Source organism: Hippocampus comes, unplaced genomic scaffold, assembly GCF_001891065.2.
Source record: "Hippocampus comes isolate QL1 unplaced genomic scaffold, H_comes_QL1_v1.1 scaffold7, whole genome shotgun sequence".
Taxonomy (NCBI): domain Eukaryota; kingdom Metazoa; phylum Chordata; class Actinopteri; order Syngnathiformes; family Syngnathidae; genus Hippocampus; species Hippocampus comes.
Window position 1 is genome coordinate 5211787 of NW_017842060.1, and position 27334 is coordinate 5239120.

Below are 27334 nucleotides of genomic sequence, written 5' to 3' on the forward strand. Positions count from 1 at the left end.
GAGGCTCTGTCAGCAGCGGGGCCACGCCATGCAGGGGGTCTTGGGAAAGTGAGGCCCGCATGACGTCACTGAGGCGATACTGCGGCAGGGACAGGAGGCGCAGGCGGAGCCAGGTGGAACGACGGATTCTAGAAGAAGAGGGATGAACGGGAAGAGGGAACTGGGATCAGATTTGTGGTTAAAGCTTTTACTGGAACTTCTCACGCAGGGATGGGCACCTGTACTTAAAAAAAAAGTCTGGGAGACAGTGACGGCACAAATAATCATTTATTGCATATTTGTACCTGCAACACTGCTCTAATGGCACCAAGATGGATGGCTCATCTTTGGAGTGGCGCCCGAATCTGCATCGACAACATAGTTACACCATCAAGTCGCTTGGACACCAGACATGGTAGGAATGCTGTACTCACGCCCGGCCGTTGTCCAGGTGCAGCAGGAAAGTGTCATTGCCGAACTTTTCGAATGTTTCGTAGTGGTGTCTGTCCATGTTGCCTAGAGGATGAGTCAGAAGAGCAGGACTGAAGAAGGCCCACTACCTATTGCTTAAAATAACTTGTTCATCATACTCAACAAGAAATGGTGTCGCGATTCCACCACGTTACGAATGAAGTGTGGACTTTTGAAAAGACATTGAAGGTTAGTGAACTTGCGGAAAGAGCTGAAGTATGGAAGAGGAGGAAAAGGTCTGGGCAGGTGGCAAAAACAGTTCACAGAAGGTTGCCAGTCTACCTCCAACTTGTAAAGTTGAAAAGGTCTCATAGTCCAGCCTAAAATGATTAATAGTCTGACAAAGGGAGCAACGTGTTATCAATCATTATTAGAATGAGTAATAGCATGACATTTTCAGATTCAACTATATGACAGTCCAATAAGAAGTATGATGTTGCCGATGCTGTTTTGTAATAAATCAAACAAAATGGTTGTCAGCATCATTATGACTAGAGAACCTTTTTAATGAAAAAGCAACATGGATGAATATATTCTGAAGAGCTCGTAGTCTAACACCACATACATACATTTGTGTGTCAATAAATAATTTTGTACAAAAAAAAAAAAAAAAAAGATTTCAGTTGCACACGTCAATGTTGTATCACTAGCCACTGTAAAACAGCCTAGTTTTCCGCTTTGTTACGGGATCTCTGCGTAAAAGGCTAAGAACAAACCTCGGTATCACAAAGCCTGCTCACTAGCCGAACCTTCCGTAAACTACATAAGGAAGGCTGTAACTCGCTAGGAAGCGGAACCGTTGTGACAATGCTAAAGTCATCTCGCCCTTCCTCTCCAGTGTCCAAATCCTCCAAATAAATCGGGCAATGATAAACTTGATCGGCGCTCGGGGGACGCGGGAAGTGTGCATCTTTCACTTGTGCCCTGATGCAAATGAGAGGCATGGGGCAGGGCTGTGGAGAGAGCGAGTTTTGTAAGGCTGTCCTGTGCACGTCCCACGATGCTCCTCTTAGTTCCAGGTCACACAAGTCCACTATCTCTTTTGGACGTGGGGTGAATAATGGATCGTCACGAACCTGGAAGGATGAGAAGACGGTTATCCTCTCAGTGGTGAAAAGTCAGTGATGCTATATTTAGGCAGGAAAAAAATATTTCAGGGCTGAGATGACCAAGGTAGCGATGTAACCTATTTTCAAATGCTTTCCTTATTTTTCTATTGAAAGAACTAATTTTAATGAAACAGAAAATCAAAGATCATTTATTTCATAGATCAATTCAAAAAAGTAAAACTAAAACATGATAGATTCATTACACATGGGGAAATACATATTTTTGTACCTAGTTTCTAAATTTTAAATGACTTTTTTTAATGGAAAATTCAGGGGAAAAAAAATCTGTGGAGTTCAATTTTTATACTGATCAAAGCTAAATCTGGGGCACTGATACCAAAATTACAACCAAAAAAAAAGAATAATTATAACGCATCATTTTTTTTCCTCCAAGGATGGCAATGTAAAAAAAAAAAAAAAAATCGGTGGAGAATGAGAAACCTGAGTGTTTTATTTACATATATACACACTTATTTCTTTTTTTCCACCCCTAGAAAACAGGGATCATACACCTCAAAAACATGTTAAGAGAAAAACTGAGATCAGTTTTGGATGAATTAAAAACAGCGGCCAAACCTAACTCAACAAGATTGTGTTGCATTACCTCGATCTGCAGAGCGATATCACTGATGTACTTATGATGCACTTGAGCGGCCTTTCTCCTCAGTGCCACCAGAAAGCCCTTGGCATTGGCAAAAGCAGACAGTCGGTAGGCGGCGCGAGGTGCCAAATTGTTGTCGCGCCACAGATAAGCGCTAAGCAGCTCCGCCCGTCTCTGCATGCGCGACAATGCAGTGAGCGTGGGCAGGGACAGGAAGGTCGCCGTCATGTACCGAAGTGGCTGTTGGAGCCGAGAGAGCAGTGAGGACACCGAGCCGCTCAGCTCATGCCACTCGGCCAGGAGGAAGTCATAAAGGGGACTCTGGAAAACAGCTCCGGAGTTTCTTGATCGGATTTCGTTTTGGTGTGTGAGGTAATCCTGCAGCGCGCGCAGACGCTCTGTAGCCTGGCTAAGTTCCGGCAGCATCGCCAGTCCGCTGCGAGAACATGAGGCGAGCCCTTGAGGAGTCTGGGAGGCCTGGAGCATCTTGTTCAGATTGTGACTGTTGATTTTTACTATTTCAGCTTCCACATCAGCACTGAAACCCAACAGAAGAGGCTCGCTGATGTCCACGCCACGCAGCAGCTGCGGCAGCAGTATTCGCAGGATTTTGTCAAAATCTAAGGGCATGAAAAAGCAAAAATTTTGAATCATGTAACTGTCATTTTCTTTTGCTATGGGCAAAGAGGTGAAAAACGGATCGTGGATTATTGTGAAAATAAACAAATATTTTATTTTCAGGCTGCAGTGCCCAGCCCTAATTGACTGACACAGACACACTGTGTATGCTAGCGCAGTTGCTAATGCTATCATGCAAAACATTCTTGTACTTGACTTGAGAGAATTATTGCAAACTGTGTCACGTTACCCCGGTGCTCAGTGCTGATGATGACATTGGCGAGCATGTGTGGCCCGCTCGCCAGACTTGGTGCAGCGTTGAAGCAGGTTTCTGCAGTGTTCTGCAACACCTCTGAATCCACAGACTCCAAAACATGGCCGCCATGCACAAGGTGGACTGGAAATGTCAGAATTAAAATGAAAATAAACATGCTTAAACCATCACAGTGAGTCAACTTTCAGTACAGCTTGGAGTGAAAGGTCATGAGGGACATATTTCATAATTCATACACTCCACTTAAATGCTCTCATCTGCACACTGCTCAATTTTTTTCACTTGCATGTATTACTGAAACGCTCAGTCGGACACAAATTTCAGATTTTTTTTTTTGCCCCCGTTGCATATACAGTACTTCTGATCGTAAATGCTTTCACTCCCACGACTTAAATTTATTTCGCCTACACACAACTGAAACACGATCACACACACACACGTGAAAGCTCTCACACTTACTACTAAAATGCTCCAATACACATGGAATTTCAACCTTTTTCACTCTTGGCATGATGACACCAAATGAAGTAGCAACAGCACATCATTTTAAGAACAGCCGAGAAGCGTGTTTTGTGATCAAATGAACAGTCCAGTCGAATGCTATCCACCGAAGATGGTGAGTGGAAGAATACAAAGCGCAAGTGACGTCACATGCAAGCGACGTCTACACTGCTGTAATACTTTCACACAATCAAATAAAATACTCTCGCACATACTGACTCCTAAAAAATGAATTACCACAATATGTCCCCTGGCTCACCTTCATGCCCATGTTGCATTACCTGCAATGTACTGCAAAGCTTTTGTCTTGTCATGGCACAGACTGGCGGAAGAAATGAGTACGTCCGCCAAAGCTAGAAGATCTGACTGGCTCCTCCATGTTGAAATGAGTGAAGAAAAAACAAACAAACAAATCTTGAAGATTTTAGTATTTTAGTCACAACATGTTTTGAGTTCTCACCAGCCGTAGATTCTGGCCTGGCCCAAGTATTTGTAGGCCTCTCTCTGTACCAACACAGAGTGGAAAGTTGTGCAGCGCAGAAGGAGCTGCGTGCTGTCGGCCAGGTTTTCCGAGTGACACTGAGTGACGGATGACAAATATTGTAAGGAGCAGCTCAACTCTTCTTTCACGGTCCAGGAGGCATCACAAGCCAGAGGCAGGCCATGCAATCGCACTGATGCTGGATGAAATTTACACCAGGTTCATAATTATTATGACAACAGAGGCAAGTATCTCTTCAAATGTGGCGACAAAAGAAACGAGGTACAATTTATACACAGAGGAACAAAAATCTTTACGGCGCATACATTTGCCAGTTTTTCCACTTGATGTGTGGTGGTCTCTCATGTTAAAAAAAATAAGATCACCACAAGGGGAGAAGTGATAAATGAGAAAATTTACCGGGTAGGAAGGACTGAGTAGTTTCTTCAGTTAGAAACCACACTCGGAAGTCTGGATGAGGAATATTTATGTGCTTTGTTGCTGTGGAAATTAAGAGGCAGCGTTCAATTAGCCGAGAGGGTCTGCCAAGAATCAATAAAATGTTTTCTATTTCGTTAAAGGTATGACTCAGCAAGACGTGAGGCCATCAGCATTTCGGCAGGTTTGTGGAGTTTTTTTTTTTTGGGGGGGCACATCATTTCCTTGTTCATGGCTCGCCTATTGACATGCGCAGCATTGCAAAATGGCCATCTGGCAAGCCGTTTTTCTGTCCCTGACTGCTTTATGGCTGTCACACTAATCCAATTTCTATTATCCGACGTAACGCTCTTACCTCCAAAAGGGGAAAACAGCTGATTGAAACGTGCCACGAGTTTAGCATCCCAATGCTCCACCAGGTGACAGTTATTAAAAACCAACCAGTGACCGTCTCGGACTGTTTTTTCCAGAGTGTAGATGATGAAGTCTTGGTCACAAAGTCCTCCAGCAAAAATTACTTTCACCTGGACCGCAAATATTTATTATTTAAAAAAATAATAATATGTCAACGATATCCCATGAAACCCCGTTATCCTTACCTCCTTTGTTTCTGTGGCCTTGGAGGCCAAGAGCTTCACTAAGTGGAGAGGCTGAATGCTTGTCCACTTATCTTTGGATGGACAAGGCCATGTTAGAATGATGGGTCCCTTGTGCTCCACAAGAAATTTGTAAAGAGCCCCTGGGTTGCCGCAGTGAGGCACTGATGGGTTGCGAGGTATGCGAAACTGGCAGGCCGCCATGGCCTCAGCGAGCTCTTCTGTGGAGTGCGGGTGCAAGGTCTTCAAAAGGAGAGCGCGCTGCATCAAGGACAAATGGCGGTGAGATCCGCAGGGAACCGGTTCTGTTATGACGGCGGAAGGCAAGCGCAGGTAATCTTGCCACTCCTTGCGCGAGGAGGTCAGAGAAGCGGTCAATCCTGTGAAGTCTGGGATCCTTTCTAAAACGAGGAGGTCAGAGTCACCCTCAGGGGATATTCGATTGTCCTTTGGGGAATGTAGAGCTGGAGGAGCAAGAATATCTTTGAATCCCAATAAGAAAGCTGTCCTCTCCGGTAAAGAGCAGAGTTGGTTGGTGTGCATCACAGCCAAAGTCACCAACAGCTTGAAAACAGCACCGTGGCTTCGAAAGAGACATGGCCGATAGTAGAACATCAATTTTGCCACCATCTTGTTCCGTATCTCCGGTATTACTCCTCCCATCACCTTCCCGGTGCCATATGACACAAGCCTACTCGCCTTCTCAGCGAAGGCTTCCTGCATCACTGCCATAAAGGCGGATAATGGAAAGTAATAGGCAGAGGATAGGCGGGACAGCTCCTGCAAAGCCTGGTAGAAGAGCCAAGCCAGCTTTATCAACTGCTGGGGAGCAGCCAGCAGGGGCTCGAGGAACTCTTTCCTCTCATCAACCAGCTGCAACTCAGTCCGGGCGTATGACATTGATTCTTGGACCTCAGCCACTTGGGTGAGGAACTCGGGCGCTTGCATTCGTGTGGTGTCGGACTGCAGGACTGAGTCCATCACAGAGTCCTACAAAAAGACGGAGTATTGTCAAGGTACATGTAATTTAACTCCCGATAAAAATTGAAATTTATTTTAAGATGGTGTGGCAGGTGTGTGCTGACTCCCATTTAATGTGATTTCATAATTCTGAACACAGCCACATCCCCAGAGTGGGCACATTTGTGCAACCACATTATTTGAGTTGTTTATGTTTCTTCCCCTCTCGTGAATATTTCGTTTTGTTTTTTTAATGAGCTGTACAGGTTACAGCTTGAATGGTGGAAAAAGTTTTGAAATGATTTATGTTGGTCTTGGTTTTAACACAAAAACATGCCATTTGAAAAGGGGGGCGTAGACTTTTTAGATCCACGGCAAGTTCTTTTTTATACTTGTACAATAATAATAATAATAATAATAATAATAATAATGTAAAAAAAATTCTGAAATGTCTTGGCTAATTCATTGTAAAATCTATTTATCAAATGTAATAACAAAAAGGAAAATATCTCAAAAACATTTCAACATTTTTTTTAATCAAATTAAAATTTGGTGTTGACCAGTGTAGGTAATTTAATTAGAATTGAGGAATGATTTAAGTTGAAAAATAATCTTGAATTTCGATACAACAATGTTTAATTACCATTTTTCATTCATTATTTATAATAAAAAACTAATATGTTTCATGGACATCCCATTAAATGTATTACTTTTTTGAATTTTTTTTAATGTCCAACGATAACAGGATCTTCAGTTACTCACATAGGAATTATGTATGAAATACCGGTACTTAGTTATGTATTTTGTTAGTTTGTTTGATTTGGAGTAACTGCCAGTCCAAACTCAGAAATTGGGAAGAGCGCAAATTTGATTGTACCGTTATCTAAATCTGAGTGTGCGTAATTGTATAATTAGCTCGTTCAAGCAAGAACTGATTCAGCTCAATGCTGCCAAATGATAGCGACAGGCAGAAAGGATACAAACGTGAGTGATGGCAACATTTAATAAGGGGACCAATGACTTGAAGTAGTGAGAGGAATACCGTCGTACGGTCAACGCCTGCCTGACTCACCTCCTCCGTCACCAGCTTCTTCTGCAGCAGCTGCTTGTCATTCTGCATCCGCAGGTGTTGAATCAGCAGCACTTTGCACTCCGACTGCAGTAGCTGAGTCAGCATGAGTTCCTGGATCTGATCTGAGCTTGGCGAGAGGTCAACCACATCCACCTGAGCCAGCACGGATGGATGGATGGCTGAGCAGGAAGTAAGCACAATTAGCTCTCGCTTCGTGGGGTCTATTTCAAAATCCATGTTTTCCCGGAAGAAGAGAACTCTCCAGTTGTTGCTTCCTACCACTGCTGAGGAGTCGGGCAGGATAGTGGGTGCTGAGCAAGAGGCAGAACTGTGGGTGGGTATGGTGGGCAGTAGGTTTTGACCCTGGGGGGCGACTCGCAGCAGGGCGGGCCAAAGTAGCGAGAAACTCTGGACTTACTGATACTCGCTCGATGTGAGTAACCAGGATTTTCAAGCCTGCAATGAAAACAGGACATGTAGGTGCCTCTCAAAGAGTATCATCCAAAATGTCATTTGATTCATTCGATTAATTCATAAAGTGGAATTTACGTTAGACAGATTCATTCAACTTATGATACTTCCGACTTAAGTGATACTCAACTCAACTCTCAACTCAACTGTATTTATTGAGCACTTTCAAACAGCCATCGCTGCATACAAAGTGCTGTACATGGAGCAAATTAAAACAAACAGTAAAGCAAATCGGTAATAAAAACAGTAGAAAGCACCGAACAGCAAGACCAAGAACAATCTAAGTCATACTGAGTCAAATGCCAAAGAATACAAGTGAGTTTTGAGGCGGGTTTTGAAGATGGGCAGCGAGGAGGCTTGCCGAATGTTCAGTGGGAGGTCATTCCAGAGAGAGGGACCAGCAACAGAAAAGGCTCGATCCCCTCTGAGCCTCAGTTTAGTTCTTGGTACTTCTAATAATGTCTGGTCTTGGTCTCATGAGCACTTTTCAAGGGTGTCGGTCTCATCTCGGAAGAGAAGGCATTTTTACTCGGTCTTGCCTCGGTCTCAGCAGAAGCTTCACTTTTTGAATTAAAATAGTGAAATGAATTCCCATACAGTCACATTTATTGAGATGCACCCGGCAACTCCAAATATGGAACATTTGAGGTTGAACGCATTCCGTTCTTGAATACCGGTCAACCTTAAATATGTTTGTTTTAAAACATGTTTTTTTCCCCCATAGAAAAAAAATGAAATTAAAAAGATAACCAGTGTGTTCATCGTACGTAATCTTTATCTTTTCATTTAATCTTAATTTTAATTATGTATCTGCGTCAGTAAAGCACAATTTTTTTTTGTCTGTATTTGTATTTGTAGAGCACCATTTCTGCAGAAATGGTGCTCTACAAATAAAATTGCCCCGCCTATGGTCGACTGAGCTATATCTTACTAAACAGCCCCGACGGAGACGTATTTCATGTTTATATACGTCGTAAGTTTTATTCCAGATGTCAGGGATAATGACAGTTTGACTTCTGACATTTGGACTTCCAGAATTTTGGTCGAATTCCCAATTTTAAAATTTCACGGACTTTCCAATTGGGTGGTTCTTCCGTATGATGATTGCAGTTCCCGCTTTAAGTTACCTTTCTCAGCAGCCAGGTCCAAGTGGCACATGAGCTTTGGATCATCAGCACAAACCACGACGTCACACTCAAACTCCTTCCCAAGACTCACATCGTCTCCTGTTTCGCCTGTAAAATCGACAAAATGTGTTTCTTCAGTAGCATTTCAATTTATGATCCTGACCTGTAATGGTCTCGAATGGGCAAAAGTAACCAACACAAACACGCTACCAACTTGTGACCAACAAAACACAAACCTGTAATGACCCCATTTTTAGAATTGATCTCCAGATGATGCTTGGTGTCAGCCAGTAGAGGCCAGTATTTAACCCAACTGCTCCTGCAGCCCCACAGCATAAGCTTCACCACCAATCTGGTGGACGCCGTCTCATGAGGCAGCCAGTCTTTCACACCCAACACCCGACATAGAAGAGGCTGCAGCGTCCCGGACAGAGTGACGGGAAAACCCGACATTAGCTGAGCAGTTGCCGGGTCAGAGGACGTGAACAGGGAACTTCTGGGGTCCGTGGGATTTGCATCGATAATTCCTGTCTGGCACAACACCCTCCATTTGCTCAGCAATTCGGTGCGTACATCAGCTGCAAAGGGGCCTAAATATGAGATGATGGCGGCCAGGACCATGGCGTCTCCTGGTAAGCATTGTCTCTGCAACTGTGCATCCTGAAGTAGGCAAAAAAAAAAAAAAAAATACAGCACAGTAACAGATACCAATTTGACCCAAGTACTGAGTTGCACCTTTTAATGAAGATGCCACTGAAGCACTGATTCAACAAGAATTGGCGTCAAGGATGCATGTTGAAGTGATACATCTCGACCGAGTGACATACTTTGTAAGTAAAGGTAAGAGAGTTTCTTCATCTCATGTTCGTGTACATGCGCACTTTGGGTGCATTTTTCCCCAAAACAAATGATTTCCATGCCATTTATTTTTTTTAAGGGTCATGGTCTAAGATGCTGTATTTGTGTATTTACAGTGTTACCTGAGCTTCAGCCCTCCACACTCTTGTGTGTTTCAACAAGAGTTTCACAGCATTAGCAGCGTTTCTCTCCAGGCACTCAGCTTTGTGTAGAAGCACCAGTTGCTCATCCAGCAATTCCTGCACCGGCTGGAGCTGAACACCGAGCTCTTCGAGGCAACGGTGTATTTCCTCCATGTATTCTTTGATCTGCTCAAGTTGATCTTGTGCCCTTACGAGCATTAAGTCAAGCTGCTTTCTGACCATCAGTTGGTATCTCCTCGAGCCGCAATTGTTGACAGCAAGGATCCAGCGGCAGAGAGTCTCACAGGCGTTGCTCACCTCGCGGATGCACTCCGGCACAAACAGGGGGTTTTGAATTAACTCACCAAGTTGTAGCATTTGTATGTCCGTAAGGCTATAGAAGTCAAATGTTTCCAGGCACTGGGTTAAAAAAAAAAGAAGAGTTGCAAAGTGTTAAGCCAAAGAAAGACCATCTGCAATTAAAATACATTTAGAGGGTGTAGGTTTGTACTTTTGCGAATATGACCACAATTTAGGGGCTTCAAAAATTCTCCACCATTCAAAACGCTGTCATGTGTGACTGCATTTCACCAGAGCTCACAATGAGGGCAAATAATGTTGTTTAATTTTATAATGCTTAATTGTATTCATGCACATTCATGTTTGTTAAAAATGTCACTGTACATGGATTTTTTTTTTTTGACCCTGCAACCGATTCATTGAATTTTCATCATTTCCAATGGTAAAATGTCTGTATCCATGTGTTCAAACCTTGGGAGGCACAACTGTAGTGACGTTTTCAAATATAATGAATTCATCATGTGTCAAATATGGCAAATTAGTAGAATCTATTAGTGGTTAATGCTTTTAAAAGATACCTTATACAAGTTGCATTGTCCAAAGAGTTTTTTTGCATTGGCCCAGCCAGATGGTCGATCAAAGAGCAAAAGAACGGCATCCATCACGAGCACCACACCATCAGGTGGATCTCGGTAGTGACGCACCTCCTCGAGGTCTAACGGATCCAGACTATGGAGCACATCGAGTGCTGCCTGGAAAAAGGGGCTCAGCTGGGAAGAATGAGTGAAAATGATCACCACTTTATGAACTTGCTTTGTGTCATCATTGAGGTCTTGCAAACAGATATTTCATGTGTTCACCTCGTTCTCAGATTCAGCAATGCGGTCTTCCAGGATTTGTATTTTTCTCTCCTGTTTAGCACAATTCTTTTCAGCTTTATGAAGCAAAGTCTTCTGGTCATTTATGGCTCCAAGGAGCTCATCCACACGCTGAAACAAGATAAAGGCGAGGGGAGCACAAGCTGAATACCAATCCAGTATTGAAAATGTGCCATGACAGGAGAAACACAGACTACAGTAACTGTAAATATTAATATTTATAAAAAAAAAAAAGGGAGATGACACAATATGCACCACATTTAACTTCTGCGCTGGAGTTGATATAATGTATCCAGTTATGGTTAGAAGTGTAAATACTCAACCTGCTGCATCTCAGCAACTATTCCCTGCATCCTCATTAACTCTTGCTTGTACTTCATGGCAGTGTTGTCCAGTGCATCCAAATGAGACAGACCAGTGTTAAGTCTATTGAAATAAAATATTCATCATAGCGGAGCACTTATTTTTACCGATCACAACAAATACAAAAAATATTATCCAGGACTAGCATCAATGCTAACCGCCGGGGTCTTATAAAAGTCACTATTTGATTAAGACAGCGCAACACAAAGGCAGGATATTTGGAAGAGTAAAATGAGGAAACTCACTACCTTTTGGATCGGCTCTCCAATTCACTGAGCATAACTTTGCAGAGGTAACCAAAGTGGGAAATGAAGGCCATAAATGTGTAAGGGCTGAAAGGCTGTGCCATCAGAAGAACAGAAGCGTATTGATATGCAGACTGGTGGATTCCTGCCATAGCGATGGCCAGGCCATCTTGTGAGCCTTGTATTTTCACTGAATTGAAGGGGAAAACCGTAGTTATCTTACCATCATTGCCATTGAATAGAAATAAAAAGATTTTTGCAGTCTTAACTTACAATTGTGGTAAATGTTTTTCAGGCAGTGAGCAGCAACTTCTGCCAAAGACTGATTGAACCAAGGCTGGTACATCTCCACACAGCAGAGGCCCAAAGCCTTGGTCATTTGTGCCTAGGTGACAAAGGGTTAGACTCTAAATACCATTAGGCAGCTTTGATAAGAACCCACAATATGTTAGTCGAGCTCGCAAAACACGATGCAGCTATTGCACATTTACATTAAAAATAAAACAAGCGTAAGCAATCCAAAAACCTTGTATTCATTGTTTCCACTGTTGGCTGAAACAACGGCAGGCATCAAAATGAATACGTGCACGTCTCTGAGGTTCTGACACAAGTACCTATATTAACACAACCAGAGGTCACATGTTTAGGTCAGAGTAGAAATAAGTATAAACTAACTGTGTAATGCAATACTTTCTCCTTACTTGTCAAAAATCCAGCTGTCCAAAAGGAATCTTTTTGTTTTATACACCGCGGTCACCCTTGAAACAAGCTTGGCCAGCTCCTGGTCTGTGTACAGCCCCGGGTAGGACCTGAGGGCCACCAAGAGCTCTTCTCTGACAGAGGAGCTTATATTCTCATGAACCAGAATGATGGTGTTAATTTCATAAACCCGGGTTCGATTCCCAGCTTGTTTTAAAATCCTATTCAATTCACTCTCGTTACCAGCGTGTACCTCCATCAGGTGGGAGCCTGAAACAGAGGCCGCCAAACGTACGGTGGTCTTACGTCCTGTGCCACTACCTGAGGCCATTAGCAATCCGTGACCTCCAGGTATGAGCAGAGCCCTGAAAATATGCAACATCTGACAAATCCTTTGTCTGTGCACCGTGTATTTGAATGCAAAGTGCCTCTCGGCTTCTGGTATTTCATTGTCTTTCAAGTCAATGTGTGCCAATAGGTGCTGTATCATCACGTTGAGATCTTGTGGCTGATAAGAGCTACGTTTGAATACAGGAAAATGATTCCCAACAAGCTCTGGGCCATAGGTAAGCTTCGTCACCGTTTCCATCAAGTGCTGAAGAAACTTTGTTTGCCGACTTGAGGCATTCGATTCTGTCGATGCAACTGATTTTGGTCCTTGTGCTGGACTTCGGGGCGTACGGGTGTCTGAGGTGCCGAATCGTGCAGTGAGCCTAGCGGAGCTGGGAGGGAAGAGGTCGTCGAGTTTGGAATCATCTCGCAATTGTGCTGTAAAGTGTGCCGTTGCTGTCTTGGTAATGAGTGATTGCAGTTTATTCCTTTCGTCTTCCGAGTTTATCCGATCACCAAAGGTACGCATGCACTCGTGTATCCAAAGATGCACAATGTTGAGCTGCATGGCTAAAGGCTCTTGAGGGACCGGGGAACATTTCAATTTTAACTTTGGGTCTAGCGGCTCTGTTTTTGGAAGGATGGGCTGCCATAAGCACATCCCCTCAAACACCTTCTTCAGATCATGGTGGGAGAGTAAAAAATGGGGACTTTGTCTAGTGGGCTGGAAATTCTTGCAAACATCTTCATACAAATTCTCTGTTGCATGGATGATAGAACGCACCATGCCCAGCACATTCGGGATAAATGGCACATCCCTCATCCAGAGCTTAAGCTGAGGCGAATGAATAGAAAAGATGAACTCTGTGGTTAAGCTTGGAAGTGCAAAGATGGAGAACAGACGTGATAGCCTGGAGGATATTACACTAACATGGGGGTTGTCCAGTTCAAAGACACAACAGGTAGCCAGGTAGGTGATGACTCCCGGACTGAGCACCTTGAAGTGGTCAGAATCAAGTGCAAGAACCCCTCCTTTTGAAACACTTTGTCGTAGCGTCTCTAAGATTTTTGAAGTCTTCCCAGTCACATCTATTAAAATGAAAATTGGACAATGATGATGAGAATAAACAATATTGTCGCCTGAATTGTATTTGATATATATATATATTTTTTACAGTACTGATTTTGACTCACCGCGTGGTGTCTCATGCAAGTCATCCACATAAAGTAACAGGCCTGGCTGTTTGGTCATGACACCCTTGGTTTTTTGAAAGCTCTTCTGGTAGCTAATTCCACACAGCAAATGGCGCAAGTCTGCGGGACCCTGTATAGAACTAGCTGGTACTTTAATGTGTGGCTTATCAAAACACAGCAGGGTGTTACACACAGTCGATTTTCCTGAACCTGGCTCTCCTGCAAGCAACACAGGCTGGATGGCTTCCAACATGACGGAGAGCAGACAGGTGTACTTCCAGTACTGTGTAGGGACGGTGATATTTTTGTGATGTATTCAATTTGGTAAACTGTCTGTTCTATTTAAAAAAAAAAAAAAAGAAAAAGAAAAACAATCACAAACCTTTGGAGTGATGGACTTTGTCAATAAGGTGTTGTTAGAGTATATCTGGTTGTCAATATTAAAGAATAACTCAAACACTGTCCCTTCGGGGGGAACCACAATTTTAGATGGACTATCCAAAAGTACTTGGCGGGCAACAATGTCAAATTGAGGCCAGAGTCTGTTGAAACAAGAGGGACAAAATATGTAAAAGCAAATGTGTCACTTGTAGTCAGTGGCAAATATAACATGAGGAACTTTGCATATTTCACAAACAAAAAAATGATTACCTACCGAGGATGGAGATGCCCACCAAAACCCCAAATATAAGCCAACAAAAAAAGATCTTGATTTCTATCAGAATCTCCGCCTGGAGGCATATCTGCTGGAATAATCAGTGACAATAGTAAACAACAGGTGGAATCAACATCTCTTCATATTTCTAAGTTTGCGAGTAGTAATACCTTTTTGAGCGATGGCGTCTTTGTTTTTGTGTTTCTTGGCAAAATGTTCCAAGAGGGCACGCAGGATTCGAATGAATGATGTGATTTCTACCAGGCCGTACGTTGAGGGTGGACCTTTATTAGAAATATTGTTCTTCTTCAGCAAACTGAGAGTGCTGGAGAAAAGATCTTCTGACAGCTGAGTCCACATTTCCAGGGTCGCTTGGTTCAGAGTGAAACTAATATGGAAAGAATCCATTTCGCTCTTCCACACGGAATCCCAAACGTCAGTCCCGGTAAAGTAAATGAGGCTGCAGCGGGTCACTGCGGAGGGGCTTGCATCGCTTAAATCCGTGGTCTCAACAATTAACTTGAAGAGTGATTGGGATGGTATGAGAGTTTCACCAGATGGTACGCTTAAAAATGGGTTCTCAAGGTCACTCAGTGTGCTTAAGTGATCTAGCCAGCAGGGTTTTCCCGGTGGCTCTCCATCCATGACCAGCCATTTCACTGCTTTGGTCTCATGACTAGGCATTTCCGTTTTGCACATTTCGAATTTTCCAGTCTTGTGTCTTTCTGAATCTCTCAATGCCTTGGTCACAGCTCCATCTTGCCATCCGGTTTTCTCACAGAATCCACCAAATAACTCCTCATGGGACATGGCGTTTGGAAATAGGACCACAGTGTTGACGGAGATCCAGTTTGAAAAAGAGGTCTGTAGTTTTGCTTGAGGGGTATCCGATTTGAACTTGTTGTCATCAGATGTATTTTCACCGGTTTTGTTTGCAAGTCGAGTGAGGCCTGCTGCCAGAGCGTTGTAACAGGTTGTTTTTCCACTTCCGCTGGGTCCAAGAAGTATAACTGCACGAGAGAAACTCAAGGTGTGGTAGAGTGTCAGAGCCTGGCAAATAGTTTCCGCGTTAGAGTGTAACTGGAGCTGATCTAATTCTTCGGACACTGCTTCTTCAAGTTCGTAGTTTGGTTCATCCTGAGTATATTGTTGAATAAAGGGAAGCTGACTTGCAATAGGAAACAATTCTTTGAAAATGGAGTTAAACTGTGAGGCTTTGGTGGGCACATACATAAATGGTGACAAGACTGAGTGAATCGCTTTGACAACAGCTATTTCCTCCAATAAGCCAGAGAAAATGGCTTGTTCTTGAGCCTCATTAATATCGTCGGCATGTTCATTTTCTGGAGATTTAAGAATAGTTTGGATAACAAAAGACCGTCTGGCCTTACCAGAAAATTTCTCGTGCCGGACAAATTGTTTGAAGAGTTTTTGAGAGGCAGATGTGATATTTTGCAAAACGACAAGGTGGCTACTCTGGTTTTGTGTAAGGAAGACCGGCAGACAGAGCGAGTCCTTGCTGAGGCTGATGAGGGATACCAGACGCTGACTTAAACACTTGGCTTCCTTAAAACCAAAGGAGGTCAGCATTATCTCCACAATGATCTTGTGATCGGGACGGGTTAATGCCACAGGTCTTGTGGAAAATCGCAAACTTTGTGAAAGCTCCGAGGTGCATTCCTTTGATGATATGAGAACACTTCCATAGTTGAGGCTAGCAGAAACGTTTATCCCTGAAAATACCATGCAGAATTCTGAATGAAATGCGCTTTTAGAACCCGAGGCACTCTTTCCCTCATCTTTGCTCTTTCCCGACAACCCAAAGAAAGATTGGTAAATGTCCTCAAGCTGTTGTGCCAGTGACGCCTGGACACCTTGAGGCAGCAAGTCCACAGAGTCCAGAACAAACCATGCCCCTGTCAAAAGAGCACCAAGGAGCATTTTTTGAAAAATATCAGGAGACATGTTTGGACAGCAGTGCAGCATCACGACATTTCTCCCCAATGCTTTCCCGAGATGGACCACTGTATTTGTCTTTCCTGAAGAGCATGGCCCGTTCACAAATCCACATCTGTAGCTCGTCACGGCAAGGAGAATTCCCATGATCACTCGATCGGTGCAGGGAGTATGCACCATTCCAAATTCTTCTGGACCAAAATACTCATAACCATATGGAATCTTACGGCCCAAAATGTCCACATAACATTTTGGACCATCAGTTTCTTTTGGACTCTGACCCGTCGAGTTTACATAATACTTGAGAGAACTCAGCCACTCAAAAGATAACCCTGGCTGACACTGCGCCTGCATGAGTTGAGTTAGTTGCTCTGCATGTTGAATTCTAAGGAGCACTAAAGCACGCAAGCACGCCATTGTGTATTTTGAGAGCTGTACATCGCTTTTCGATCTTGCAACAGCATCCCGTAAGGACCGGCAAAGATTTGCCAGTTGTGCCTTGTTGAATTCATTAATCGCACTCATCTTAATGGTGCTCGATTCCTGGAAAGCTTGATTGAGGACACTGCACCAGACGGTCTCCTCTGCGACAAGAAGACACTGGAGAGGATATTTAGTTGTCATTTCAAGCACTGGCAATACATGTCCACGAATGTTTTTATGTGAAGCGTCTAGATTTGATGGCTCGACTTGTTTTCGTTCATCAGCGCATTGCATCAGGAGATGTTCCATGGTTAACTTGAGCTGATCCTGAAACGTACTCAGCCAAATCAAAAGATTGTGATTCGGTTCCAATGGAGAAAGGAAGATAATGTGCTCCTGGAAGTTGCCGAAGACCCCAAGTACCCTCGTCTGTGTGTCGCGTGTATCCTGTCCATCCACAGTTCCAGATATTTCCTCCACATCCATCGACTGTACCCCTTTAAAAAATTTCCGTACAAAGGGTAACAGAGAGGTGGGTGTTGGTTGTAAAGATAGTAGTTCCACTTCTTCCCGGTCACTCAAGAAGTAGAGTCTCGGAAACAATTTGCAGCGAGAATGGAGACGATTTGCCATCTGGCAAGCAAGAGCATTCAATGTTGATATCTCATTTAGGAGAATTTCGCAAAGGCTGCCGCCGTGGTGGGTTTCTATCCCCGTTTTGGGACGGACAAGATTCAGCACATCGGGGTGAGCCGCGTTGTGACACATCATGGCCTTGAAACGCTCATCAACTGATCGGAATTGTGCCAGCTACGAAAAAAGAGAAGTCATTTTTATTATTATAATTTTTTTAACTGAACTTAAAATCTTCAGGTTCAGACAGCAACATGGATATTGGTTTATCTCATAATCATGATTGCACGTACCAAATCCCATCTTTGAACACCCAAGGTTCTTTCTTGAAATATCTTAGTCAGGAAGATCCATTTTTGCTGATAGATCTCAAACAAATGCAACAGCTTCTCTACACGGGCACAGCGGAAACCACTTTTTATAATATACGTTTTTTTAAAGTTTCATACAATTTGTTTTGCGATAGCTGGAGCTACAGAGTAACGTGTTTACCAAGCTCTTGGAGCAAGTGCATCCACTCTTCTACTTGTGACCTAAAGTCGACACTGTGCCGTGAGCTGTGCATGTTTGTCATCGTCATCAAATCCGTTTCTATCTCAGAGAAGAGAAATTCTAGGCCTAGTTGTGGGAAAGTAAAACAAACAATCCAATCAAATGCATGAAGAAAACCTGAAATGTTCATTGCTTTACATGCTACATTATTAACTTACCAATGATAATTTTGGCATCACAAGAGGCGTCAGAAGTGGAATTCTTTGTCAATATCTGTGGATCAGCAAGATGCCAACAAGGACCTGTACAGTAATGCAGCTGGAAAATACGGTTTGTCCAGGCCTGTTGAATTTTCTGAAACGTCTGCTCCATGGAATTCTCCTTTTGAGCATCGCTACAGATCTGAAACGCAGCAGTGACTTACTATGAGTTTGAGAATTGGTTTGATCATCATTTCCAATTTACATTCACACAGCAAGGTTGGTGGGTTGATAAATTCCTGCACTGCATCTGCAACAACATCTTTCCCACCTTGTTGATCAGTTCCTGGTGAAGCCCAAACGGCTGATAAATAAGCTGCGCAAGAGTTGCATTTTTATCGGAGGCATGCCATAAGCCAAGGCCTGTCACATGAAATATAGGTTTTTAGCTTTTCACATACATTGCGCTTTTCAGAGCATTATCAATAATGCAATTCAGGTACTGGCCTTTGAAAAAAGTGGTCCGGTGTTTCGGTTTGATTGTTGGGCCCCGAAACCTGGCCAAGATTTTCAGCCGACAACTTAAATCATCAATGGTTTCTGAAGTCTCCCGGAGCACTGCGTCACCAGCGGGTATGATGTGTGATAGCTTTGCAACTTGCTGCTGCCAGTGAACAATTTGCTCTTGAGCTTGTGTTAACGCAAGCTAGCAGGAGGACAATATTTCAATGTTGAGCTTTACCAGGCGGGGACAATTCCAACTTCGACAAAATGAGGGTTGGCGCATAAATTTACCTCAGTGAACAGGAACGTATTCCATTCATGTAAACATCGTCTGTAAAGAGCCGTGAGGTCCCAAAGCTCCTTGCGGGCAATGAGCTTAGGAATGTCAGTCAGATGGGTCAAGTCGACTGGATTTTCTAATGAGGAGATGACATCAATTTTAGCCGGTACTCTCGTTAGTTCTACTTTACACATTTTCAAAATAGTGATTCTTTTTTTTCCTGACCTTCGAATATATCACCAGTCTTGGACAGCTGCTCCAGATGGGAGGAGGCAGTTCCCACACGTAAACTCATATAATTCAATTCAGAGGCCAACCGTTCGGCATTTTGTCTTGGATCAAGAAAGAGACCAGAGGTAGCATTACAGACGATACTTCTTAAGTCGGAAGCCATCCATGGGAACATTGTGGAGAGCGCAGTAGCCACTGTGGGAAGGCGGGAACGCAAGGTGCCATCTGCTTGCTTCAAGTGAGAATTATAGCAATCCCACATGTCCAACATCTAAATGGAAGAGGACAAACATTATTAACAAAGTACAGCATGTGTACAAATTGAATGGAAAAACATAAAAAAAAATTTGGGGTTGTCTTTTTGAACCTTTTTCTCCAAATTCAGCTCCTCATTGGTCATCTCTCTATAGTGAATGCAAATACTGTCCCGGAGGGTGTAATTGTACTCCAAACGTTTCTGCATTTCAGCCAGCATGTTCATTGACTTCCACACCTGAGGACACATTTGACTCTTAAACACCTCTCATCTTTCAATAAAACATTAGATAGTGAACAGAATTATGTTTAATTCATTCATTGCTATCACCCCAGAAAAGAAAGGTGATGCAGGTTTGAAAGGGAAAAAAAAGAGGAATTAGGGGGTCCATACCACATCAACATATTTTGGCAAGTCATGCAAATCTTTGGGTTCAGTCCTGAGAGTTGCAAGAGATTCCTCCAAATCCTGCAAAAAGCTCTCCGAGCATAGTTTCAATTGCTTCACTAACTCTTCCTGTACTTCATTCTCTATCAAACTCAACTGCTGCCCTAGAAAAAAAGACAGTAAGGAATGGAAAAGTTACGTTTCCTCAAAGACCTCTGCTTTAATAGATACTAGGTCGCAACTTATGCATCCACATACATACATGATAATGTAATAGCGTCGGCTGATGATCATTATCTGTCGGTACATGTTAGCACCAAATGCGTACGGAGCAGAATTTCGGTGTCATTTGCCTACCTATATTTTCCTTTATATGGGTGCAGTGGATCAGGTCACAACTTATGCATCCACATACATACATGATAATGAACAGGAGCCTAATAGCGTAGGCTGATGATCATCATCTGTCGGTACACGTTAGCACCAAATGCGTATGGAGCAGAATTTCTGTGTCATTTTCCTACCTATATTTTCCTTTATATGGGTGCAGTGGATAATGAATAGCTGGTTGGAGGTAGAGATAAACGAGGGGGCAGCGCGCATTTGTTCAATCCACTGGCGCAGCTTCGTAATTAGCTCTTGATACAGTGAAGCGGGTTGACCCTTCATGTTTTCTAAAGAGGCTGGGCTCCACTGGCTGATGAACACACGGACATCCAGTAGCCACGTGTAACGTTTTAACAGCCGTTGGCAAGTTGTTCTTTGGATAGAGGATAGTATGAGTAAGGCATTTTGTGGCCCTGCACGGTCGTCATGGACTTCCAAAGGGGGCGCTGTTCTCTGATCCAATGACAACAGCTATAACGCAGGAGAGCAGGCATTCCATCATCGTCCTTTACCTCACCTGGGAAGGTGAGATACAATAAGAAACGGAAGGGATTGGATATTGCAAGCATGTGTGCATGCTGTTCGTGAAAGTGAAACATCACCATAAGAGGGCACGCTCAGTTACCGCTGCACTTTATTGTATTTATTTATTTATTTTATTTGATTGTTTTATATCTATGGCCTTTTCGTGCTTTTCATACCAATCCAATTCAAATGAAGTTGGGACATTGTGTGATTAATTATCACATATGAGAATGACGCTTGTTGCTATTCACTCAGTTAAAACATTTCACTTTACATGTAGACTACATGATAAAATGTTCAAGTCCAATACATTTTTAAGTATACTTCAGCTGTACTTAACTAGTAAATACAAGATCCATTTTAATTTAAAAAGATACCTTCAGTGTCTATGACACCAGCATATGGACTACAGTCGAGGTCAAATGTTTCATCCTGACAGTCGTGTGCGCTGCTGATCTCCAGGAAAAATCCACAAGTGTCACACATCTACCAGAGAAAGGTCACAAAGACGATCATAGACTTGTAGTTAATAAAGCTTTCTATTTCTGGAAACATAGATGTCACCTGGCTTATTGAATCGCCGGCAGTCAGAAGCGCCTGTGTGATTGTTTCTCGGAAGGAATGTAAAGGTGGGTCGAGAGTCAGCCGACCGGCAACAAGACGCAGGTCCATTTGGAAGAGGCAGCCGCAGTGAGAATACTCTCTCTAAGACAAAAAAAATTCAGGACGGTGAGTCCCAACCTCTGTACGAAATCATCAGGTGTGCCACAAGAAAGTGACATTTTTGTTTGGTGATATGTCGCGAGTTTTTTTTTTTTTTTTTTTAATGTAAATGATTGTATATGTATGTTTCTCCTGGTTTTCGGTGGGATTAATATTTAGGGTAGGTTTACGTTACCTTCAGAACATTATTTAGGAACAGCGTGAGATTTTTCTGGATGACGGTGACAAGACTCTGCACGATGAGGTGATTGACGAGGGCAGCAAAATTGCCCAGCTTCTGCAGGATGCTGTCGGCGTGTGCCAAGTCCCTCTGCAGCTCAGTCAGGTGAGCCTGATGCAGATGCACGGGTTTGCAACAATGATGTGGCAATTCGGCATAGGAGAGGTGCTCCTGAAGCTCCTTGAGGACCTTGTAACTCTTCTCTTTGGCCTGAAGGCAATTTCCAACACAATTTCCACTTTTGAAAGGCATTGTTAAAATAAATAACGTTGTTTTTTTTTTAAATACCTTATTAAGGATGCCGATGCGTAATTGTGATAGCTGCCTTAGACTGTTTAGAACCTTTTCCCTACAGGTCACCAGACTTTTCTGAAATTCCGACAGCGTGTATGTTTTTGACTCATCCAGAGGTAGCAAGTGTGTCACTTTCAGTTCTTCTATCCTTCTGTAGAAAAGTATATTCTTAGTCATAGTAATAACACAGGCAGGTCATGTGATTTCAGGAGCATAAAAGAAGAGAGTAAAAGAAGCAGCACCAAAGCCAAGTGACACAGGTTGACTTCCAAACTAGTGGTCAGTCGTTGTTCTTTCAGATATAATGCTGCATATGAGAGCCTCTTCTTGTGTATTTGGATGATAATTCATAACAATAACTCTTATTAAATACTATTACTATACTCTTAATAGCGCTGAGCAGATAAGACTCTTTCCTGTGGTCCACTTAAGTTCTATTTATGGTTTTATGGTTATCAGAATTTTTTGGGGTTAAGGTCCAAATTGTACTTCCCAAGTGGCAATGGCTTAAGGCTTAAAATTCAAGCGACCTAGTGTGAAATTTGAGACTGACCTGGATAAGAGGAGGAGGCCATTTCTGTACTGGGGGATCTTTGTTAGCAGGAGAGCCTGCACTTCCTCAGATCTTCGATTGTAAACAATCTCACGCACATTTTTATACCACCTAGTAGAAATGAGAAACAATGTGACCACAATATTAGGTATTCAGCATAACACACACCACAGTCAGGTGTACCTACAGTAATAAAGCCCGTTGTTTTGACGTAAATCTGAACACTTACAGAGTGACAGCATTTCGCAGAATGAAATCCCTAAAAAAGGGGATAGCCCGCAACGCCGTCCAGAGCACCGACTCCCTGTGCCACTCATCCAAAGAAACAAGTCCTCCGTAACCCCTCTGGGTAACGTGCAGCACTGTACTGACGGTGAAGACGTAGTGCTCGGAACCGGCCTCACTGTCTGCGACCACTCGCAGGTCATAGGGTCTTGAGTACAAGAGACAACAAATGCACATTTTATGCTGCCTATTGGTGCGCTAACCAGTCAGTGTAGCAAAGCCAAGCTGTACCTGTACAAGTCACCCTCTTGTTCCTTCAAGTAAAACACCTTTAGTTCTCCCACATCTCTTTCCTTGAGGAAAAACTGAACTATCTCCATGCCAGTGATGGGAACCTTCTCAACAAGAGTCGCCCTAAAACAAACAAAAATTGTGTTTTGTTTTGTTTTTTTTAAGAAGGAAAAATGGCACTCTATAGTCTTGTACTTTAGACAAAATATAGAGTAAGTGAACAGAATTTAAGAATTAATTTGTTTGTGCGCAATGATTTCATGCTACAATCCAATTCAATGTGCTGTTCCTTCTGAGGTGCTTACTTTGGCTACCAGGAGGTAGTACAAAGTAGTCATGTAGACAAACAAAGAACAACACTTCTACTACTACACTACATGACTTGTTAAGATACTATAATAATCATCATTTTACTGTATATTGTGTAAATGTTATGCTCCACTGTTTGGTAAAATATCAGTTGCTTCTAAAACCATAACGATCAATGTCAATTATTAGCAAGTCGATGGCGTTTGGCATTCTTTGTTAGCATTAAGCTAAACAGAGTTTCCTAAGGAAAAGCGATGTGGCTATTTTAGATACCGCGGGTGTAAATCTCTTTGTTTAAGGTTTAGTTTGACGTGAACTTCACCCGGGAATAAGAGCTTGAAGCTTCTTTTTTGATTTATTTTTCAATATTTGCCAAACTGCTGCTTATTGCAAAGTGCGCTCAACAAGGCAAAAGTACTCCAGTGGGATCTCTGGAGAGTAAAAAAAAAAAAAAAAAAATTACCAAGTAGGCTTATTGGCTTATTTCTGCAAAAGTGCCTGGAAGCAAGCCGTTGTGCATTTTATCCGCACGTTTACATTACAGCGGGGGCTAATTTATATCATACTTTCCCACACACCAAATTTCTGTGCTTATGATCGGCTATGCTGGTCAGAGATCTAGAGCATTGATTCTTCAGATAGTAAAAAATTACATGTAGTCTTATTTGATAAATGACTGCCACAAGATGGCGGACACAAGGATTTGTAATCCATTAAATCGGTGCAGCATCTAAATGCAGTACTTGTATGTCTATTGCATCAACGCTCAAGTTTCCACTCCTGGTAAACATGGTAATGAAAAGCGGACTTGCCACTGAGCTGTACCGTATATACTGTAGGGTAGGGCGCGCCCTGGCTCATTTGCAGTTCAACTTGGGAGAGTATTAAAAATGTCTCTTTCAAGAAATACCAAAGAAAAAAATTTTAATCTAAATCATATGTGTAAAGTACTTCTGTGCTGCTGCTGCTGCTGCTTCATTAGTCGCGGTGACAGGAATGTCTGCGCATGATAGCAAGGGCTTCTGTCTTGGTTTTTCGGTCCATTTTATCTCTGCGGTGGCTTTCTGTGATCCCACAACACGAGGGCTTCCAGGGAAAGCGGTCGGACCAATGGCAGAAAGATTGAACAAGTCCCTTCTTGTGATTCTTGATGCGTCTTTCTCTGTGAAACTGAAACAGTATGCGGACTTATGAAATAATTATATCAAGCAATGTTTCTCAACTTTTATCGAGCTTTTCATTTATCATCGCACTCGTACCTTTGTGCCGCTTCATCAGCAGTCTTAACGGAGATGTTAGTGCATATTGCAGAGGCCTTCTTTGGGGGCTTTTCTGTCCATTTTAGCTCTGGTAATTGCACTTCAACAGCGGAACAAGAACTTTCAGAGGATGCGCCCACAATTATGGCGGGAAGACTGAATAAATCCCTAATGGTGACTCTGAATTCATCTTTATCTGTCAAACTGAATGAGTGATTACAATTACGCGTGAATTGGTATTATTCAGAATATCACACGCGCCATATAATACCTCTTTGCTGCTTCATCAGATAGGTCCGTGCATGATAGAGATGCTCCTGATAGTCTTTCCTTCCATCTTGACTCTGTCGAGACTTTCATTGATCCAGCTTGAGCCACCGGAACGGGGGAGTCTGTAACAGCAATGATGGTGGCGGGATCAAAAAGGCTCCTGCGCAGCGAGGATGCCGAGGGAGAATACGGCACAGGCCAGAGTGATGGCAAACTGGCTTGACTGTTGCCAACCGTAGAGGGTTCCTTTTTCTTTGGCTTAGCGTTCGGCTTCCCGCAGTCTGTTGAACGCTTCAGAGGTTCCATGGTGGGACTCTTCCCTGTGAAGTGGCAGCGAACAAGCTGCGCCAATATCGTCAGCAAAGCTCACCAACTGTGTGTTGACACATTTTTCCCTGATCTTGTGAAGGAAGGACAGAGTGATGAAAGATTGTTAGTCATAATTTAGCAAGTGCCATCCACAACTTTCAGTTTGGTCATCTAATAGTGACACTATCTTGTGTTCAACGACTTCAGCAGATAAGAGAAATAAGAAAAAAAAATCTAATATTCAGTTACATTAAATTTTTCTGCAATAATGAACTCCAATATTAAAATGAGTGGCGTTTCGTACCATTTCAAAAGCAACATGATACGATTTGCTGAGTCTGGTTGGATTGGCCAGTTCAACCTCAGTACAATGGACCAAGAATTTTGAAAGTCAGACACTGAGTTCTGAAGGAATTTAGTTTTTGTGTTGGAAAAAAAGTGGCCTTTTTGAGAATATTTTTTTTCGTGTGATGTCGCCTTTAGAAAATATGAAGAAAAACTTCAAATGATTGGAAAACAGTATTTCATTAATTCGCAACACTCTCCTCATCCCTTTCATTTCGTCTTCTACTCAAGAAACCCCCTTCTCCGATTGGTTGGCAAGTTTCACTTAAAAATATCCATCCCTATTCTTACATGTCAATGGGTCAAAATTACAGTTTCAAACGTCAAAATTTGCCATGAAAGCCCGACCGAACTAGCACTAATTGAAGATTATTGGTGAGAAGAGCAGTGTGGGCAGGTGAATATGACATTCATTAATGTATTTGTTCTGGTGGATTATATTGAGTAAATCTTTAAACCTAACAAGAGAAAAAGTAACACTAGCTAAAGTTTGGTCGCTAGCTCACGAAGCTAGCGAACACTCATGACGTATTTACCCGATAAAACAATTTAATGTATCATAGAAAAGGCAGAACTTACACTTTGGCGACCCGTTAAATATAACAGCTGTTCTTTGACGATCACGTAGGACGGCGAAATGGACAAATTCGTCGTTTCTGTGGTTTATAACGTCATGAAAGTGGTCCGAAGTGCAAGGCGATGAGACGCTTTCTTTTCACCTGTATAGGGGTTACCACGGCAACACGCAACAATGGAAAATCCGGAGCTCTTCGCTTGACATTGAACGTCACTGCATTGTCACGACTTTAGCTTTGGCATTGAACTTTTTTCACTTGAATGTCAACTTGTTCTCACGAAAAAGAGAAACAAAAAGAAACCAGGGAAAACGGTCGGGGAGACAACAAATCAATGTAAGTCATTCTGTTATTATTCTTGACTCACTTTTGCTGAAAAGTGTAATGGTAGATTTTGACAACGTTAAAAAGCTAATTTCACTAATGTGCTTTCCTGATTTCATATCAGACTTCAAAGTATGTTCCTAATTTATAGTCAATTTTCACAATGTCATAAAAAACAATTTAGAAATGCATGGTCATAAACAACCAAAATGTAGAACTACAGACATCAATTATTTTTCTGTCATTTGAATTCACCACCTTTTGACAATTTGTGTTCCATGTTGGCATATGAATATAAAAAGTCTACACACTCCAAATGCCAGGTTTTTATAATGTAACCCCCCCCCCAGCCAATTTTTTTTTTTTTTTTAATGTTTTCCATACTTAACGTGACCGAACCTGTGCAACTAAATCTTTTGGAAAGTAAAATAAACAAGTGAAATAGTGACATTCAAGTGTTGTTTAATGAGTTTAGCATTGAAACTTCCTCTGATTAACCCCACATCAATTTCAACTGTTCATATGCTTTCACTGCCATATTTTCTCTCCAATTTCCCATAAACATGGGAAAAATGTGTTCTGTTCAGATGAAACCACGGTTAAACATTTTGGTCATAATTCCAAAAGGTATGTTTTTCATGAGCTGACCCTAAAGATCCGATACATTTTCACTCTACACAAAAGACCTGTTTTTCCTCATTAATTGTTCACAAATCTTTCCCAGTGAGCACTTCTCCTTTGCCGAGGTAATCCCTTAACCTCAGAGGGGTAGGATATTAAAATGCTGATGAGAGTGCCTCCATTGTTTGGTATGTGTGGTCCCCACTATGCATGATGTGACAATTGTAAGTGTATTCATGGAAACTTGAACCTACTCATTAGGAAGTCCAGTATGACCATGTCAATGAAGTCCACCAGCCTTGTTCCTTTGTCATAGGGCGCTGTTTTCTTGATGGCCGTGCAGTAGTCTGGTTCCGTCTCCCATCTGAAATACACATCACTCGCAAGTAACCTGACAGCC

General features: G+C 42.5%; 2 protein-coding genes across 2 annotated transcripts in view; both read right to left on the reverse strand.

Annotated features, from left to right (window-relative positions):
* Positions 1 to 21: 21 nt before the first annotated feature.
* LOC109511165 (dynein heavy chain domain-containing protein 1) lies at positions 22 to 26324 on the reverse strand. Its single transcript, XM_019862000.1, is given in 49 exon segments — positions 22 to 128; positions 285 to 344; positions 414 to 495; positions 1167 to 1526; positions 2164 to 2780; positions 3029 to 3175; positions 3835 to 3926; positions 4014 to 4233; positions 4455 to 4535; positions 4828 to 4996; positions 5072 to 6058; positions 7101 to 7279; positions 7380 to 7556; positions 8699 to 8806; positions 8935 to 9358; positions 9679 to 10098; positions 10557 to 10748; positions 10839 to 10967; positions 11180 to 11282; positions 11468 to 11654; positions 11738 to 11849; positions 11991 to 12078; positions 12166 to 13582; positions 13688 to 13970; positions 14070 to 14229; positions 14343 to 14433; positions 14513 to 17531; positions 17648 to 17745; positions 17847 to 17972; positions 18065 to 18248; positions 18378 to 18469; positions 18554 to 18752; positions 18842 to 18966; positions 19056 to 19332; positions 19429 to 19554; positions 19711 to 19868; positions 20229 to 20451; positions 20454 to 20608; positions 20994 to 21102; positions 21181 to 21321; positions 21515 to 21769; positions 21848 to 22004; positions 22407 to 22517; positions 22636 to 22839; positions 22923 to 23045; positions 24183 to 24401; positions 24491 to 24694; positions 24762 to 25160; positions 25994 to 26324. Coding segments are annotated over 47 exon segments (13482 nt in total). The 5' UTR covers positions 25067 to 25160; positions 25994 to 26324; the 3' UTR covers positions 22 to 128; positions 285 to 297.
* Positions 26325 to 27168: 844 nt separating this feature from the next.
* LOC109511016 (extracellular serine/threonine protein kinase FAM20C-like) overlaps positions 27169 to 27334 on the reverse strand; it is a 4032-nt gene continuing 3866 nt past the window's right edge. The window contains exon 7 of the mRNA XM_019861735.1: positions 27169 to 27281. Within this exon, the coding sequence (XP_019717294.1) occupies positions 27169 to 27281 (113 nt within the window). The remainder of the gene's footprint in view (positions 27282 to 27334) is intronic.